At 44.7% G+C, this 18,266-nt stretch overlaps 1 protein-coding gene across 7 annotated transcripts; it reads left to right on the forward strand.

Annotated features, from left to right (window-relative positions):
- Nucleotides 1-180: 180 nt before the first annotated feature.
- ECM1 (extracellular matrix protein 1) lies at nt 181-5,906 on the forward strand. 7 transcript variants are annotated; one of them, XM_036905274.2, is made up of 11 exons: nt 181-639; nt 1,840-1,902; nt 1,983-2,084; nt 2,236-2,316; nt 2,406-2,486; nt 2,790-2,846; nt 3,168-3,490; nt 3,758-4,132; nt 4,614-4,834; nt 5,004-5,091; nt 5,535-5,906. In XM_036905274.2, exons 1-11 carry the CDS (start codon nt 570-572, stop codon nt 5,763-5,765), a joined length of 1,692 nt encoding a protein of 563 aa, XP_036761169.2. In that variant the 5' UTR covers nt 181-569; the 3' UTR covers nt 5,766-5,906. The 7 variants fall into 7 exon arrangements, with proteins under 7 accessions (XP_036761169.2, XP_036761170.2, XP_057356669.1 ...); XM_036905275.2 differs by having other exon boundaries at nt 2,793-2,846; XM_057500686.1 differs by lacking the exon at nt 2,790-2,846 and adding an exon at nt 2,893-3,015.
- The last annotated feature ends 12,360 nt before the right edge of the window (nt 5,907-18,266 follow it).

Below are 18,266 nucleotides of genomic sequence, written 5' to 3' on the forward strand. Positions count from 1 at the left end.
CTTGACTCTTTGCCTCTCTCTCTTGTCCCAGGGCACTGGGGAAATGGAGAGGGGGCAGCAGCCCAGGTCCCTCCCTGGTAGGGAAGCTTCCTGGGATGGCTGTCCTGTTCCCACTCTGAACCCCATAGTGCCCTGTTTCCTCAACCCCAATTCAGTAGGTTGTCAGATGATCCCTTCTTCACAACAGGCAATGCTGAAGTGGAGAAATTGAGGCACAAGATCAGATCTCAAATCTTTCTTGCTCCCTGATCCTCAGAATCAGTTTCTCCAGGGGTTCACAAGAATACTCTCCTCTCCTCACCCCATTCTTCTCAATCCTCTCAGGAGGCTTCAGGATGAATCTGGAAGGAGTGGCTGCCAGAGGAGGAGCAGCTGGAACTGAGTCATGGCAGGAAGCTGAGGAGGGCGGGAGCTATCCCCAGATAGCCATATAAAAAGAAGGAACTGGCCCTGCCGTTCACAGCAGCAGTAACAGCCAGAGAAGCAGGCTCCCGGCAGCCCAGCCTTTCAGATCCAGACCTGCCAGAGAGGACTCACCTGGGTGGCCGCCGACCAGTCCTTGCCCCAGGATGGGGACTGTGTCCGCAGCGGTCTTGCTCTGGGCTTGCTTAGCTGTTACTGCCATAGCCTCTGAAGAAGGTGAGTTGGGGCTGGAGTCAGCGCTCTGAAGGAGTCCTGGCCAGCGTGGGCCTGGGCCCACGTCTAGCCCTCCTGGATGGCTCACCACCGGCAGGGTGACTGTCCATTTGGCCTCCCCATTTCAGAGCAGGCCCCAAGGTAGTCTTGGGCCCTGGAGCCTTTAACCAGGGATGGGGATCGGCACAGTAGGAGAGGGATTCCTGGAGAGGCTGCCAAGAAACAGGAAATGGGAGTGAAATGGACAAGCCCTGAGGGGATAGGCAGATTCACAGAGTAAGGGGCCTCTGCCTGAGAGAGAAAGCCTATCAAGCAGAGGAGAGGAAAAAGGGGCCCCAAGGCCGCCCAAAATGGGAGAGCCTTGACTGACTCCCTTTCAGTTAGAAGAGGAGTTGAGAGGATGTCCATCTGCAGGTGACCGGACAGCCACCCTCTAGTAGACACATATCATCTGTTTGGATGCTGCACAGAACATTACTGGGGGAAATGAGAGAGTACCATAGAGCTGTCTGTATTTCCGTAAAGCCTCATCTTGTCTCTCCCAGGCCTTACTCTTTTGTGGCTGCAGATCAGCTGCAAGTGATTCCTTTCCCTGTGGCTATGGGGTAATTTGCCCCAGGAATCCTGAATCATTCCAGTTCCCTGGATCCTAAATCGAGACATAAACATAAAAAGGAGGATTTGGGACCAGCTGGAGGAGAGGCATTTAAACTTGTGGCTAGGCTCTTTATCAGAAGGCCCACGGATGTTTCAAGGGCCTGGGGGTAGGAGGGAGGGTAGAAGAGGTGGGCAGATGAGGCTCCATCCAGTTCAAGGTTTGAAAACTAGAGAAGCATCACAGCAAAGAGGCTGTGGGGAGGACATCCCAGAAGCTCTGAGAGACACTAACGGGGTATGAGAGCCTTCCTCCCCAGTCCCATGTCCTCCCCAGTCACATTTCCCTCAGCCTGGACTGGAGACACCCAAGGCTTAGCCCCCACAAGGCTACCAGCATATTATAAGGTTTCACAGAACCCAGTGGGTCTCATCTAGGCGTGTTTGAGGGGTGGATTTGGGGACATGGAGCAGGAGCAATACAGAGGGGCTTCTGGTGTCTCAGTCTTCTTTCCTACACCCTTGACCTCTACTGCCGCCCCAGCCCACGCTCAGGGCCAAGAAGGAGCTCCCCTCAAAACCACCCCTGACTGACCCTTCCTCTTCCAGGCTTCAGGGGTCTAGAACAGAGGGAGTTGGGGCCACAGCACCTCACATACCACCTTCAAGAAGGTAAGAGTTTGAGGGAGTGGTATAGGACTAGGCTTTCAGAAGGAACTGCAGGCTCTGACCATCTCCTCTCTTGCCTCCAGTTGGCTCTGCAGCACCACCTTCCCCGCCACTGGCCCGAGCCCTCCCCATGGATCACCCTGACACCTCTCAGCGTGGACCTCACGTTGAGGGACAGAGTGAAGGTAAGTCCACCACGCACTTCCCAATTACCCCTCCAGACTTCTAGACTGGCGATCCTCCCATCTTCTGATGGGGAGGAGGAAGGCCCTTGCCTTCTCTCGGTGCCAGGCTGGGGGAAGGGGCCGGGCTCCTCACCCACTCCCTGCTCTGTAGTGCAGCCACCTCCCTCCCAGGAAGCTGCCCCTGCCCGTGAGGAGGAGCTGCCTCCTCCCCAGCTCCCCGCGGAAGAGGAAGGTGAATGCTTGCCTTGGCCTCGCCTTCAGCCCACTGTGGTCTTGCTGCCACCAGTCTGATCCTTGCCCTTCGTGCTCCTTGTCCTGCAGTGCAGCCTCCTCTCCCTCGGGAGGCCATCCCTTTCCAGGAGGAGATGCCCCCTCACCAGCCCCCTGTTGAACAGAAGGAAGGTAAGTGACTCTCTTCTCCTTACCCCTCCCGCACCTGAAGAGCATGGGCTTTGGGGGCTCTGCCATTTATTAGCTGTGTAACGTTGGGTAAGTTACCTCTCCAAATCTTAGTTTCCTCATCTATAAAATTGGGGAAATAATACCTATTTTATAGTTATGAAATTAAATGGCATAAAAGTAGCATATATTTTCACTTGCTTCTCTACCGAGTTACTCTTCATGCATGGGAACTGGCCAAGTTCCCCTCTTCTAGAGATGCCTGTCCCAACATGATTTGTGCTTACACATCTGCTTCTACCCCAGTAGACCCATCTTTCCCACATCAGGAGGAGATGACCTTCCAACCTAAGCAGAGACAGGGTGAGTGATAGCTTTGGTCTGTCCATTCTCCTGCGTTGGAGCTCAGGACCCTGGGGAGGGGAGCAGGAAGCTGGGGCCTTGAGAAGCAGGCCCACACTGGGATGGGGGGGCTGTCAGTGTGACACCTTCCATGCCTCAGTTCTCTTCCTTTCAGTCAGTTACTCTGAAGGTAAGAGCCACAGATTCATTTATTTCTCTTTTTCCCTGTATCCCCCCTAACCCTTTCTCCTCAACCCAAGTTCTTTAAATCTTCCTATCTTATCTGGCCTTTCTCTGTTGCAACACATGTTCCCTTTTCCCACTCTGTTTTCCCCATTCTAGAAAAGCCAGCTCTCTTTGTGGACCGTGGCCCCCCAGAGGCTGAGTCTTGGAATCCAGCCCAGCATTGCCAACAGGGCCAATCCCGAGGGGGCTGGGGCTACCGGCTGGATGGCTTCCCCCCAGGGCGACCTTCTCCCGACAACCTGGACCAGATCTGCCTTCCTAATCGTCAGCATGTGGTGTATGGCCCTTGGAACTTGCCGCAGTCTGGATTCTCCCACCTTACTCGCCAGGGTGAGACCCTCAATTTGCTGGAGACTGGATATTCCCGCTGCTGCGTTTGTCAGAACTACATAAACCGCTTGGACTGTGCAAAACTTGTGGTAAGGGTTGGGCTCTTGATCCTGGGGGTGTGCTTTAACCCCCAGAGGGTATGTACGTTTCAAGCACTAGAAACCTAGGCCTGCACGTACAGGAACCTCGGGTCCCTTTTGTTGGCCCTACCTTGGACCTCCCCAGTATGCCGGGAGAGTAGAGGACAGCCTCTATTTCTCTCTTATTTGCCTGCCCAGAGTCCTTTTCTGGAGCCTGGGAGGAAGACAGGAATATGGACAGTGGGCTACTGGGCTGACCCACCCCTCTTGCTCTAGTGGAAGGATGCAATGACCCGGTTCTGTGAGGCCGAGTTCTCGATCAAGACTCGAGCCCACTGGTGCTGCAAACGGCAGGGGGAGGCTCGATTGTCCTGCTTCCAGGAGGCAGCTCCCTGGCCGCATTACCAGCTCCGGGCCTGCCTCAGCCACCAGCCTGGTATTTCCTCCGGCCCCGAGCTGCCTTTTCCCCCTGGGGTACCGACACTGGACAATGTCAAGAACATCTGCCACCTAAGACGCTTCCGCTCAGTGCCACGCAACCTCCCAGCTACTGACCCCATCCAAAGGCAGCTGCAGGCACTGACCCAGCTGGAGGGGGAGTTTCAGCACTGCTGCCAGCAGGGGAACAACCACACCTGTATATGGAAGGCTGTAAGTGGGCCCTCCAAGAGCCTGTCTGCCTGCCTGCCCATCTCCAACCTCTGATCACACCAGTCCATTCATCCATGTACCTCCCCACTGTGAGCACGTCTGTCTGTCTGCTTGTGAGTGTCCATCCACCCATCGTGTTCATCATCTGAGTCTGTTCATCTTGAGCCCTCCTCCTACACTCTGGCCTCGTCTACCCATGATCCCACACATGCATCTGCCATCCATCCATCCAGCTTGGGCCTCACCTGACCCTCTCCAGCTGCCGTTCCAGTTCATCTGTGACCAGCTCCGAACCTTACCTGTGCTTCCAACCTTCCACCTTCCCAACCCCGTACACCCACAACTGCCTCTTTACCCTTCCCGTTTGGCACCTAGAGCTGGGAGTCCTTCATCTTATAGAGTGAGGCAGTAAGGGAAACAGAGAGTCAGGGGAGAAGGGGCCAAGTGTCCAGGCTTCTGACTTCCTCTCTCTGGCCCACAGTGGGAGGATACCCTTGATGGATACTGTGATCGGGAGCAGGCTATAAAGACCCATCACCACTTGTGTTGCCACTACCCTCCTAGCCCTGCACGTGATGAGTGCTTTGCCCATCGGGCCCCCTACCCCAATTATGACAGGGACATCTTGACCGTTGACCTCAGCCGAGTCACCCCCAACCTCATGGGCTATCTCTGTGGAAATGGAAGAGTTCTCACCAAGCAGTGAGTCTTGCCCAGTTCTTCCCTAACTCTCTTCCCTTCCCCAAAACCTACCTTCTAGGAGACCCTCTGAGGTGCTACTGGGATGAGCAAAATTATGGTCTCCAAGCATCATTTTGATGCTTAGTGATGTCTAAAGACCCTGACCCCTGCCCCTTTTCCACCAACATAGTAAACAGATTCCTGGGCTGATCCGGAATATGACTGCCCACTGCTGTGACCTACCATTTCCAGAGCAGGCCTGCTGTGCTGAGGAGGAGGTGAGTGGGAGGCGCAGGGGTCATAGTCCCCAAAGGAATGTCGGGAGGGAAGACGGAGGGCTAGAACTGCTGGCTACCACTTCTCTTTTTTTTTTTTTTAACTTCAAACCAGTCCACAGAATGAGCACCAGGGGGAAGACATTTTTCTTTGTTCTAGAAGTCTTCATTCCTGACCTGACCTACTCCTCTAAGTTCCTATTATGTCTTCTCTGGGCCTCAAGCTTCAAGCATTTCCAAATGTGCATATCTGTGGGTCACAGAGTCTAGCTGTGCAAGGCAGCCTTGTACTCTCTCTGGGTAGGAGATCTAGGAAGGGACCCAGGGAGAGAGCAGTAGAGGGAAGCTGCTGAGGGAAGGGGCACTTTGGGCACCCAAGAATCCATGCCTGACCTCTGACAGTCCCCTTCCCCTACCACCTCTGCTTTACTCTTCTCCTTCATTAGAAATCAGCCTTCATCAATGACCTGTGTGGTCCTCGACGTAACTTCTGGCAAGACTCTGCCCTCTGCTGTAACCTGAGTCCTGGAGATGAACAGACCAACTGCTTCAACACTAATTATCTGAGGAATGTGGCTCTAGTGGCTGGAGACACTGGGGGTGCCAAGGGCCAGGGGGAGCAGGGCCCAACTCAGGGAACAAATATCAGCCCCACGCCCAAGTCCAAGGAAGAGTGAGTCACCCCAGAGCCTTGGAGGATCAGATTGGGGGAACCCCACCCCACCCCACCCTCCTTGAACACTCATAGTAAACACCTCTTGGATTTGGCATCTTTGTTGTCTGTAACATCTCATGTACAAACACACCCTCCTCCTAAGGCTGCTTGGATTTTCTTCAGTGACTGGCCACTAGGCCCACTGCCCTGTCCCCACCAAGCAAAACTGGTCCACAGCTGTGATGGGATATAACTAAATGGCTTAACTTCACTCTTGTCACCTCGAATGTATTCATGTATTTTGAAAGGAGTGTCACCTTGTTAGCCAGCTATCGGGATTCAGAGGCAAAAAGATATGGTTCATGTTTTTGCAGAGCCCCAAGAATGCCACGGCCCAGCCTGACATTTAATTCCTTGGAGTTCGATCCTTTTGATCCTTGAAGTCCCTGCATTGATTCATTCAGAAACCATTTATTGAACATTTATGTCCATTGTGCTTGACCAGGGGCTACACGTCCAGAAACTACACAACCCCTTCTGTCAAGTTGCTCACATTCCAGGAAACTAGCAGATACAAGTGCTGTGGTGTAGGGCTCCCAGTGTGCCAGTATGGTAAGAGCGGGAGATAACCCAGCAGGGAGGTTTGGAGTAAGGCTGGGGCCAGTACTGGGGAAGGCCTCTGCTGGGGGTGAAGTCCCAGCTTCTCCAGGAGAGTAGAGGGTGCAAGGAACAGCCATGGCTCAGGCAGAAGGGACAGCTCATGCAGAAGCGCAAAGGCCGAAAGTGCCTCTGGTGGTCTTCCTCGCGATGCGGCCAGGAAATTAAGAAGCAGGTCGTCGCGAATGCCTCATCAAGGGTGTTAAGCAGATCTTGGCGATTCTGCGGCACGAGGGCACTGGCTGTTTCAAGAAGAGCATGTGCTCTGATTTGCCTTTTACAAAGTCTAGTCGGCAGACAGCCAGGAGAAACCTGAGAGGGCAGTTCGGAGAGTTTCGTGCCCATGCCTAAGGGGAGCGGGCTGTAGCTCCAGGTCTGAACTGGACCACAGAGTGGTGGGACTCAACAGCCCTTGGAAGCTGCCCCCAGGAAACGAGCTGAAAAAAATCGGAATGAAGACCCAGGTCCCGTCGGGACGACTTTTCTGTCACTCTGCCGCCACGACAACTTTCCAGACGGCGGGACTTCCCCAGCTCGTTGTGGCGGAGGAGGGTGAGCCAAGGACCGCCGTCCTGCCCCAGCCAGAGACGGTTGAGCCTCCGTGGCTCTCAGCCAGACACCCGCCGCTCTCTCCTCCCCACCTCCACAGCCTTTTATTTATTTACTTATTTCTACTTTGCCCGGAAGGCTGTTTCTAACCAAGCCGTAATTTAGCTGCTCCTTCGTTTGTCCGTCAGCACCGGGGCCAATGAGCGGACGAGAGCAGCTCAGTGTCCCGCCCCTGCGCCTGCGCAGACGAGCGGCGCCTCTCTGACGCCAGTAGGACCAAGGGACTGGGAGGCGGAAACCCGGCCGTCGCTCCCGGCACCCCAGCTGCCAGTCCGCCTTCTGGGCCGGGCCCGAAAGAGCTCGCGGGGGATCGAAGCCCTGGCCGGTGGAGGGCCCGGAGGGCGGGACCGCCACCTGGAGGCGTTTCAGGAGCTTCCAGGAGATGTTTTAGGGCTGCATTTACCAAGAGCAGTGCCAAATGCTTGATAGGGAGTCAAACTGCCAGGACCACTGCCGCAGTGCTTAAGAGTGTAGTCTATCTGGGTGCAGAATAGAACCGGAAAGCAATAGTAAGCACCTACGGTGAAAGGTTATCAAGTGCTAAATAAATATCAGCATCGTGAGCAGAGAATTAAAAGAAGTAATTCTTTGTAGAGACCCGGGAACTATTTAAGTGGAGGAGGTGGCTTTGGATAGAGCCCGGGAGCATGGATTAGGATTGCAGTTAGTTACCAAGAAAAAGTGAAAGCGTTAGCATTTGGTTGTATAGATAAACTTTAAAATACAGCTTATTAAGTTTAGGGGCGGTGAATAAAGGAGTCAGAGCACCCACCTACTTGAAGGGGAGTAGGAAAGCTTCATGGAGGAATTCAAGCTTGAATAGGACTTTGCTATAATGGAAGGGTTGGATGTACAAAACCCTAGATATATGCAAAATTCAGCTCAAGTCAACAGAGTATCCGTATTGAGTTAGGCAGAGTGCTGATTTCTGGCTATAAAAAAGACTAAAACACCATCCTCAAGGATTTTTACCTCTGTGGAGTCTTGAATGTTTAATGATGTACATACCCGCAAGACTGTGGGAGCCACCTACCCTAGCTTTCAGGGAGATCTAGGAGAAGGCAATAAAGGAGAAGGTATGGCTGGTATATTTGAAGAGCCGCTGAGCAGTAAAAACGGTGTGAGGGAGATGCTAGGTATGAGGTTGGAAATTTAGGCTTAGTCATACCTTCTGGAAGATCTTGAAGGACTGTAGAAGTTATGCCAACCTGGGCATAAGCACCTGTGAAGGACTGTAAAAAAAAGTGGTGTGAACTTTTTTTGTTTTTTAAGATAAATCAGATGCACAGACAGGCAGTGGATAGGAATAGCTGAGCTGGTGAGAGGATAGAGACAGGGACGGTTCAGAGGTTGAAATTATAACTTCAGTAAAATTGTGAGAAATTCTGAGACCCCAAAATCTGTTAATTGTACAGGGGATGAAGAGGGAGGGGATATTTAAAAAATATATTTAGGAGATAGGATTGACAGAACCTGTTTGCAGCAGATGTCTAGGATAACTCCCAAGTTTGAGGTTTGGGTAGCTATAAGGTAGGATGTACACTAGAGGAAAAGGTTTTATAGGAGGATGATAATGACTTCGATTTGGACTCTCAGTCATCCTAAGTGAAAGCACCTTCAGAAGGAAGATGTCAAAAGCCTAATTCTAGGGTACTGAGTGTGAATGGGAGGCCAAGAAGGGGAGGCAGCATATACAGCCTGATCTTTAAATGTACACCTGTGCTCTAAACCAGTGGCCTATTAGACACAACACTTGGAAGTATCTTAAAATACCACAAATTCAGCTTGTTCAAAAGTGAACTCTTCTGGGTGTAGGGAGTGAAAAAGAAAAAAATAACAATAAATGAGTTGTAGACCCTAGGTGGGGGGTATGTGAGTTTTCACCATACAATGTGTCAAATTCTTATATTTTTGAAACTTTTCATAAAATATTGAGAAAAATGAACTGTCATCTTTTACTCTGCAACTGTTCCTTCCCCAGTGTGCCCCATCTCAATAAACACAGCCACCATCTCAGTTATTTAGGCAAGAGACTTAGGAATATCACTGTGAGGAAAATGGAACTTTCTGACCAGGATTCCTGCCTGAATTTAATATCACTCATTGTGCCTGTAAGAGCCTGTTTGCACATTTATGGGATGTTTACCAGCGACAGAGCCGCTGGTCACTCATGGGTGTACCTACCAGGGGCAGTGTAGAGGAAACACCCATTCACTCCTCTGCCTGAGTTCCTGGTACACAATTGGTCAGGTGTTTGCCAGTCACCAGGGACCCGCACACAGAGTTACTCCCAAATGGGAGGAGGGAACTGGGTGGCTGGGAGAGCAGTGAGAGAGCCGTAGAGCCATGGTGCTCCTGGAGAATTAAGCCTGGGCAGGAAACCCCCTCCTCCTGGAGCTACAAGCATTCTTTAATTAATCCCTCCATTTCCCCCTTCCATTCCAATCAGTCTGTAAATCTAAATATCTCTTAAGTCCATCAACAATGGAGTTGCTCCTTACACCAAGGTTAGGTTCTAACGTCAGTACATAAGGCAAATGTTACACAGTCAACGTAACCTTTGGAAATCCCTTAAATCACTCATGAAATACAGTAGCCATGGTTTTGTGTTCACAACTCTGTACTCAAAATGTATGTACAAGTGTGTGTATATGTGCATATATAGTATGTACACAACAGGATACACAATATAACATTAAATTTATACACAATATGTACATTAAGCTACATTTTCAAAATGAGATAGTGCTGCATATAGTTGAACAGAGTTGTTAAATGCACACAGGGCGTAAGGACACTATTTCTCACCTCTCCCTTGCCTCCACCCTATTCCAAGCTTCCACCAACCCTCAGGATTATTGAAACAGCTTCATAACTAGTCTCCTGGCTCCTATTTCTTACTCTGTCCAATTCATTCCCCACACTCCAGGCAGAATGACCTGCTAACTGATTTGACCAGGTCACTTCACTGCTTTAAATCCCTTAATGATGCCCACTGTTCCCTCAGGACAATGTCTAAAACACCTCCATATGGATGCCCAGGCTTTCCATCTGGCCTCTGCCCAGTCCTTTACTTCATCAACTTCATCACAGACACCTCTTTCCTCTTATTCTCTAAGCCTTGTCAGACCTGGGCAGTCCACCTTTCATTTCCTCAGATCCACCACATTTTTTTCTGCTTTGGGTACTTTCACATGCTGCTTTCTTCCAGTAAAACTCTTCCCCACTCTGCTCAGATGGCTAAGCTCTTGTCTGCTCAGCAAGCCATCCTCCTCCAACCCCCCAATACTTTGTTCTTGCTGAATTTCAAATTAAAAAAAAAATCATGTGAAATAACACACATTTAAAATGTGTGCTAAACATGAATGTATAGTTCAATGGATTATTATAAAATGAAACTCCCTGCCACAACCACCCAGGTCAAGAAAAGTGATATTGCCAGCATTGCAGCTATAATGCTGCTTTCTGGTCACAGACTCCTCCTACCCCTATAAAATAATTACTATTGCTATCCTGATACTTAATAGTAATAATTTACTTGCTTTTTCTTTATAGTTTTAACACCTAAATATGAATCCTAAAAACACTCATTTAGGTTTCTTAAAGATAAGCTTTATTGAGGTATAGTTCACATACCATGTAATTCACCCACAAAGTGTACTCTTCAATGGTTTTTGGTATATTACATAAATTTTAAAGATTGTGGTAAAATATATATAACAAAATTTGCCATTTTAACTATTTTTAAGTGTGTCATTTAGTGGCATTCATTACATTCACAATGTTGTGCAGCCATCACAATCATAATTTCCAAGTGTTTTCCTCACCCCAAACAGAAACTCTACAACCCTTAAGCAGTAACTACCCATTCTCACCTCCCCCCGCCCCTGGTGACCTCTAATCCACTTTCTGTCTCTATGAATTTGCCTATTCTAAGAACCTCATGTAAATACCTTCAGTATTTGTAGGGGCTCCTGTGTTTTGCTTTTCTCACTTGGCATAATGTTTTTAGGGGTCATCCACATTGTGGCATGTATCAGAACTTCATTCCTTTTTATGGATGAGTGAGATTCCACTGTATGGATATGCTACATTTTGTTTATCCATGATGTACACTTGGGATGTCTCCATCTTTGGCTATTGTGAATAATGCACAATCATCTAATTTTGCCCATTTGAACTTTGTAAGAATGGAATCAGAGAGAATGTCGTTTTTGTGTGTCTGACTTAAAGCATTCATTTATGTTCATTTTCATATAGATTTCCATTTTAGAAATATACTGGAATTTATATACTGCTGATGGATATTTGAGTTGTTTCCAGTTTTAGGCTACTTCAAATACGCTAATATAAAAAGAACTGCATGCATTTCTATTGGGTATACAGCTAGGAGTTGAATTGCTCGGTCATAGAGTCTCTTCACTCCAACAATTAATGCTAAAATGGTTGTACTAATTTTTACTCCCACCTGCATGGTATGAAAGTTCCTTGTTCCACATTCTCACCAGCAACTAAGGTAGTCCATCTGTTTAGCTATTCTGGTGAATGTGTGTTGGGTTTAATTTGCATTGCCATGACTATGAATGAGGTGAGCATCTTTTTATTTGTTGATAGGCCATTTGGATATCCTCTGTGAGATGTCTGTTCAGGTCTTTTGCATATTTGTCTACTAGACTTACTGATTTGCAGTTCTTTATTTATTCTGGATATGAACTCTTTGACTGGTAATATATTGGAAATATCCACTCTGTGGCTTGCCTGGTCACTCTCTTAATAGTGCCTGATGAAAAGATGTTCTTAAATTTAATGTAATTGTTATGTTTAGTGCTTTTCCTGTCTGTTTCACAATCTCATACCATCAGATCACAAAGCTCCTCTTCTATCTTTTGAAAAGTATTACTGTTTTTCTTATCTCACTTAATAGTGAACCTGGAGTTGATTTTTATTTATTCTAGGAGGTAGGGATAATGATTCAGTTTTTATTCCACTTGGAGATTTAGTTACCCCAGCACCAGTTGTTGAAAAGACTCATTTCTCCACTGCTTTGCAGAGCCGCATTTGTCATAAATCAAATGTCCATATTTGCATGGGCTTATTTCTGGACCCTTTGTTCTCTTCTGTGTCCATCCTTGTACACTACTACACAGTCTGTAGCTTTATAACAAATTTTGATATCTACGGGGAAAGTTCTCCCACTTTCTTTGTTTTCAACACTGTCTTGGTTATTGTTTCCTGATGAGACACAAATGTCAGAAACAGTTCGTACAAATTATTTTATATAAATATTAAAAAGAGAAAACCCATGTTGTTATAATCTATTTCTAGATATTTACTTCAGTGACGTTCGAGTTCAGCATTTGGTCATGCTGTCCAATATAGTAACCACCAGTCACTTGACTGGGTATTGAGCACTTAAAATCTGTGTGTGGCTGGTCTACATTTCGGGGTGCTGTAAAAAACACTACATTTTGAAGGCTTAACATGTAAAAAAAGCAAGATGCCTCATTAATAAATTTGTGTTGACTGTATTTAGGCAATATATTTGGGGAATATTGGAATAAATTAAATATATTACGTAAGTTAATTTCACTTGTTTCATTTGACTTTTTAAAAATGTGACTACTGGACAGAGATTATTGTTTAAATATGAAGGAGGGATTAAACAATTCCCAGACAAGCAAAAGTTGAGGGAATTTGCCTCCCACAAACCACCTCTACAGGGTATTTTAGAGGGACTGCTCAGATGGAAGCACTCCTAAGGCTAAATAGATGTCACCAGAGAAAATAAAATTACAGCAAAGAAAGCAGACCAACCAAATACTAACTAAAGGCAAAAAATAAAATCAACTACCACAAAAGCAGTCAAAGGAAACAAAAAAAGAGCACAGAGTACAACACCTAACATATAAAGAATGCAGGAAGAGGAATAAGAAGGGAGAGAAATAAAGAATCATCAGACTGTGTTTATAACAGCTCAATAAACGAGTTAAGTTAGACAGTAAGATAGCAAAGAAGCTAACCTTGAACCTTTGGTAACCATGAATCTAAAGCCTGCAATGGCAATAAGTACATAGCTTTCAATAATCATCCTAAATGTAAATGGATCGAATGCGCCAATCAAAAGACACAGAGTAAAAGAATGGATAAAAAAGCAAGACCCATCTATATGCTGCTTACAAGAGACTCACCTCAAACCCAAAGACATACACAGACTAAAAGTCACGGGATGGAAAAAGATATTTCATGCAAACAATAGGGAGAAAAAAGCAGGTGTTGCAGTTACTTGGATCAGACAAAATAGACTTCAAAACAAATAAAGTAACAAAAGATACAGAAGGACATTACATAATGATAAAGGGGTCAGTTCAACAACAGGATATAACCATTGTAAATATATATGCACCCAATACAGGAGCACCAACATATGTGAAACAAATACAGAATTAAAGGAGGAAATAGAATGCAATGCATTCATTCTTGGAGACATCAACACACCACTCACTCCAAAGGATAGATACACCAGACAGAAAATAAGTAAGGACACAGAGGCACTGAACAACACACTAGAAGAGATGGACCTAACAGACTTATACAGAACTCTACACCCAAAAGCAGCAGGACACACATTCTTCTCAAGTGCACATGGAACATTCTCCAGAATAGACCACATACTAGGCCACAAAAAGAGCCTCAGTAAATTCAAAAACATTGAAATCCTACCAACCAACTTCTCAGACCACAAAGGTATAAAACTAGAAATAAATTGTACAAAAAAGCAAAAAGGCTCACAAACACATGGAGGCTTAACAACATGCTCCTAAATAATCAATGGATCAATGAACAAATTAAAATAGAGATCAAGCAATATATGGAAACAAATGACAACAATAACACAAAGCCCCAACTTCTGTGGAACACAACGAAAGCAGTCTTAGGAGGAAAGTATATAGCAATCCAGGCATATTTAAAGAAGGAAGAACAATCCCAAATGAATAGTCTAAAGTCACAATTATCGAAATTCAAAAAAGAAAAACAAATGAGGCCTAAAGTCAGCAGAAGGAGGGACATAATAAAGATCAGAGAAGAAATAAATAAAATTGAGAAGAATAAAACAATAGAAAAAATCAATAAAACCAGTAGCTGGTTCTTTGAAAAAAGAAACAATATAGATAAGCCTCTAGCCAGACTTATTAAGAGAAAAAGAGAATCAATACACACCAACAGAATCAGAAACGAGAAAGGAAAATCATGACAGAGCCCACAGAAATACAAAGAATTATTAGAGAATACTATGAAAACCTATATGCTAACAAGCTGGAAATCCTAGTAGAAATGGACAACTTCCTAGAAAAATACAACTATTCCAAGATCTAAGCAGACCAATTACCAGCAATGAAATTGAAGCAGTAATCAAAAAACTGCCCAAGAGCAAAACCACCAGGACAGATGGATTTACCTTGGAATTTTATCAGACATAAAGAGAAAACATACTACCCATTCTCCTTAGAGTTTTCCAAAAAATAGAAGAGGAGGGAATACTCCCAAACTCATTCTATGAAACTAAGCATCACCCTAATACCAAAACCAGGCAAAGACCCCACCAAAAAAGAAAATTACAGACCAATATCCCTGATGAATGTAGATGCAAAAATACTCAACAAAACATTAGCAAACCGAATTCAAAAATACATCAAGAGGATCATACACCATGATCAAGTGGGATTCATCTCAGGGATGCAAGGATGGTACAACATCTGAAAATCTATTAACATCATTAACCACATAAACAAAAAGAAGGACAAAAAGACAAAAACCACATGATTATCTCCACAGATGCTCAAAAAGCATTCGACAAAATTCAACATCCATTCATGATAAAAACTCTCAACAAAATGTGTATAGAGGGCAAGTACCTCAACATAATAAAGGCCATATATGATAAACCCACAGCCAATATCATACTGAACAGAGAGAAGCTGAAAGCTTCTCACCTAAGATTGGAAACAAGACAAGGATGCCCACTCTCCCCACTGTTATTCAGCATAGTGCTGGAGGTCCTCGCCATGGCAATTAGACAAAACAAAGATATACAAAGCATCCAGATTGGCAAAGAAGAAGTGAAACTGTCACTATTTTCAGATGACATGATATTGTACATAAAAAACCCTAAAGACTTCACTCCAAAGCTACTAGAACTAATATCTGAATTCAGCAAAGTTGCAGGATACAAAATTAAACCCAAAAATCTGTGGCTTTCCTATACACTAACGATGAACTAATAGAAAGAGAAATCAGGAAAACAATTCCATTCACAATTGCATCAAAAAGAATAAAATATCTAGGAATAAACCTAACCAAGGAAGTGAAAGATCTATACCCTGAAAACTACAAGACACTCTTAAGAGAAATTAAAGAGGACACTAACAAATGGAAACTCATCCCATGCTCTTGGCTAGGAAGAATTAATATTGTCAAAATGGCCATCCTGCCCAAAGCAATCTACAGATTTAGTGCAAACCCTTTCAAATTACCAACATCATTCTTCAACAATCTTGAACAAATAGTTCAAAAATTCATATGGAACCACCATATGGACCCCGAATAGCCAAAGCAATCCTTAGAAGGAAGAATAAAGTGGGGGTGATCTCGCTCCCCAACTTCAAGCTCTACTACAAAGCCACAGTAATCAAGACAATTTGGTACTGGCACAAGAACAGAATCACAGACCAGTGGAAGAGAACAGAGAGTCAAGACATTAACCCAAACATATATGGTCAATTAATATACAATAAAGGAGCCATGGACATACAATGGGGAAATGACAGCCTCTTCAACAGTTGGTGTTGGCAAAACAGGACAGCTACATGTAAGAGAATGAAACTGGATCATTGTCTAACCCCATACACAAAAGGAAATTCTAAATGGATCAAAGACCTGAATGTAAGTCATGAAACCATAAAACTCTTAGAAAAAAACATAGGCAAAAATCTCTTGGACATAAACATGAGCGATTTCTTTATGTACATATCTCCATGGGCAAGGGAAACAAAAGCAAAAATAAACAAGTGGGACTATATCAATCTGTAAAGCTTCTGCACAGCAAAGGACACCATCAGTAGAACAAAAAGGCATCCTACAGTATGGGAGAATATATCCACAAATGACAGACCCAATAAAGGCTTGACATCCAAAATATATAAAGAGCTCATGCACCTCAACAAACAAAAAGCAAATAAGCCAAATAAAAAATGAGCAGAGGAGCTGAACAGACAATTCTCCAAAGAAGAAATTCACATGGCCAACAGACACATGAAAAATACTCCACATCGCTTGTCATCAGAGAAATGCAAATTAAAACCACAATGAGATATCATCTCACATTAGTAAGGATTGCCACCATCCAAAAGACAAACAACAACAAATGTTGGTGAGGTTGTGGAGAAAGGGGAACCCTCCTACACTGCTCGTGGGAATGTAAATTAGTTCAACTATTGCGGAAAGCAATATGGAGGTTCCTCAAAAAGATCAAAATAGAAATACCATTTGACCCAGGAATTCCACTTCTAGGAATTTACCCTAAGAATACAGCAGCTCAGTTTGAAAAAGACAGATGCACCCCTATGTTTATTGCAGCACTACTTACAATAGCTAAGAAATGGAAGCAACCTAACTGTTCATCAGTACATGAATAGATAAAGAAGATGTGGTAAATATACACAATGGCATCTTATTCAGCCATAAGAGGAAAACAAATCCTACCATTTGCAACAACATGGACGTAGCTAGAGAGTATTATGCTCAGTGAAATAAGCCAGGTGGAGATAGACAAGTATCAAATGATTTCATTCATCTGTGGAGTATAAGAACAAAGAAAAAACCAAAGGAACAAAACAGGAGCAGACTCACAGAACCCCAGAATAGACTAACAGTTCCCAAAGAGAAAGGGATTGTGTAGGATGGGTGGAAAGGGAGGGATGAGGGGAGAAAAGGGGCATTAGGATTATCACGCATAATGTAGGGGGGGCATGGGGAAGGCAGTATAACACAGAGAAGACAAGTAGTGATTCTATAGTATCTTACTGTGCTTATGGACAGTGACTGTAATGGGGTATGTGGTGGGGACTTGATAATAGGGGGAGTCTAGTAACCATGATGTTGTTCATGTAATTGTACATTCATGATAGCAGAATAAAAAGAAAAAAATGTAACTACTAAAAAATTTAAAGCTAGACATGCAGCTTTTGTGGCTCACATTATGTTATATTTCTACTGGACACTCTGGTAGGCTGAATAATGACCCCCCGAGGTATCTAGGTTGTGATATCTGAAATCTGTGAATGTTACCTTACATTGCAAAAGGGACTTTGCAGATGTGACTAAGGGTATGAACCTTGAGATGGGGCAGTTATCTTGGATTATCTGGCACTAAAAGTAATCATAAGGGTCTTCATAAAAGGAGGCAGAGTGAGATGTGACAGCAAAAGAGAATTAATTCAACTATGGAGGCAGAGATTGGAGTGACTGGTGTGTACAGCTGTCAGAAACTGTAAGAAACAAACAAAAGATTCTTCCCTGGAGCCTCCTAAAGGAACCAGCACTGCTGATACCTTGATTTTACCTCTATAAGACTCTGGTCTCAGGACTTCTGGCCTCCAGAACTGTAAGAGAATAAATTTCTACTGTTTTAAGTCACTAAATTTTTGGTAATTTGTTACAGCAGCCATAGGAAACTAATACAGTGTTTAAGTCTTTTGAAATTCTGGTATTATATACACCATATACTCAATAAAAATTTCCAGCTTTCATAGGACATTATCAAAGTTATTCAGAAAAAGTATACTACACCTACCAGAAATGGCAAGACAGCAAATCGTTCTGAGAGGGAGACCCAAGACCAGAGTACAGTTGTGCTTGAGAGACAATTCTACCAAGAAGAAATGGGTGTATATCCAGAAATCTTACACCTTATTAATAAGAAAATAACCATTAAAAAATGGGTAAAAGGCATGAGTAGACATTTCACTAAGAAGATATACACATTTTTAATAAGCATATGACAAAATGCTCAATATCATTAGTAATTAGGGACTTGCAAACCAAAACCACAATGAGGTACCATGTCACATCCACTAAAATGTCTATAATCAAAAAGACAGATGATAACAAATGTTGGTAAGCTTGTAGAGAAATAGGAAGCCTCAGACCTTGCTGGTGGGAATAAAAAATAGTCATTTTGGAGAACTGGAAGTTTCTTGAA

This window comes from Manis pentadactyla, chromosome 4 (assembly GCF_030020395.1).
Source record: "Manis pentadactyla isolate mManPen7 chromosome 4, mManPen7.hap1, whole genome shotgun sequence".
Taxonomy (NCBI): Eukaryota; Metazoa; Chordata; class Mammalia; order Pholidota; family Manidae; genus Manis; species Manis pentadactyla.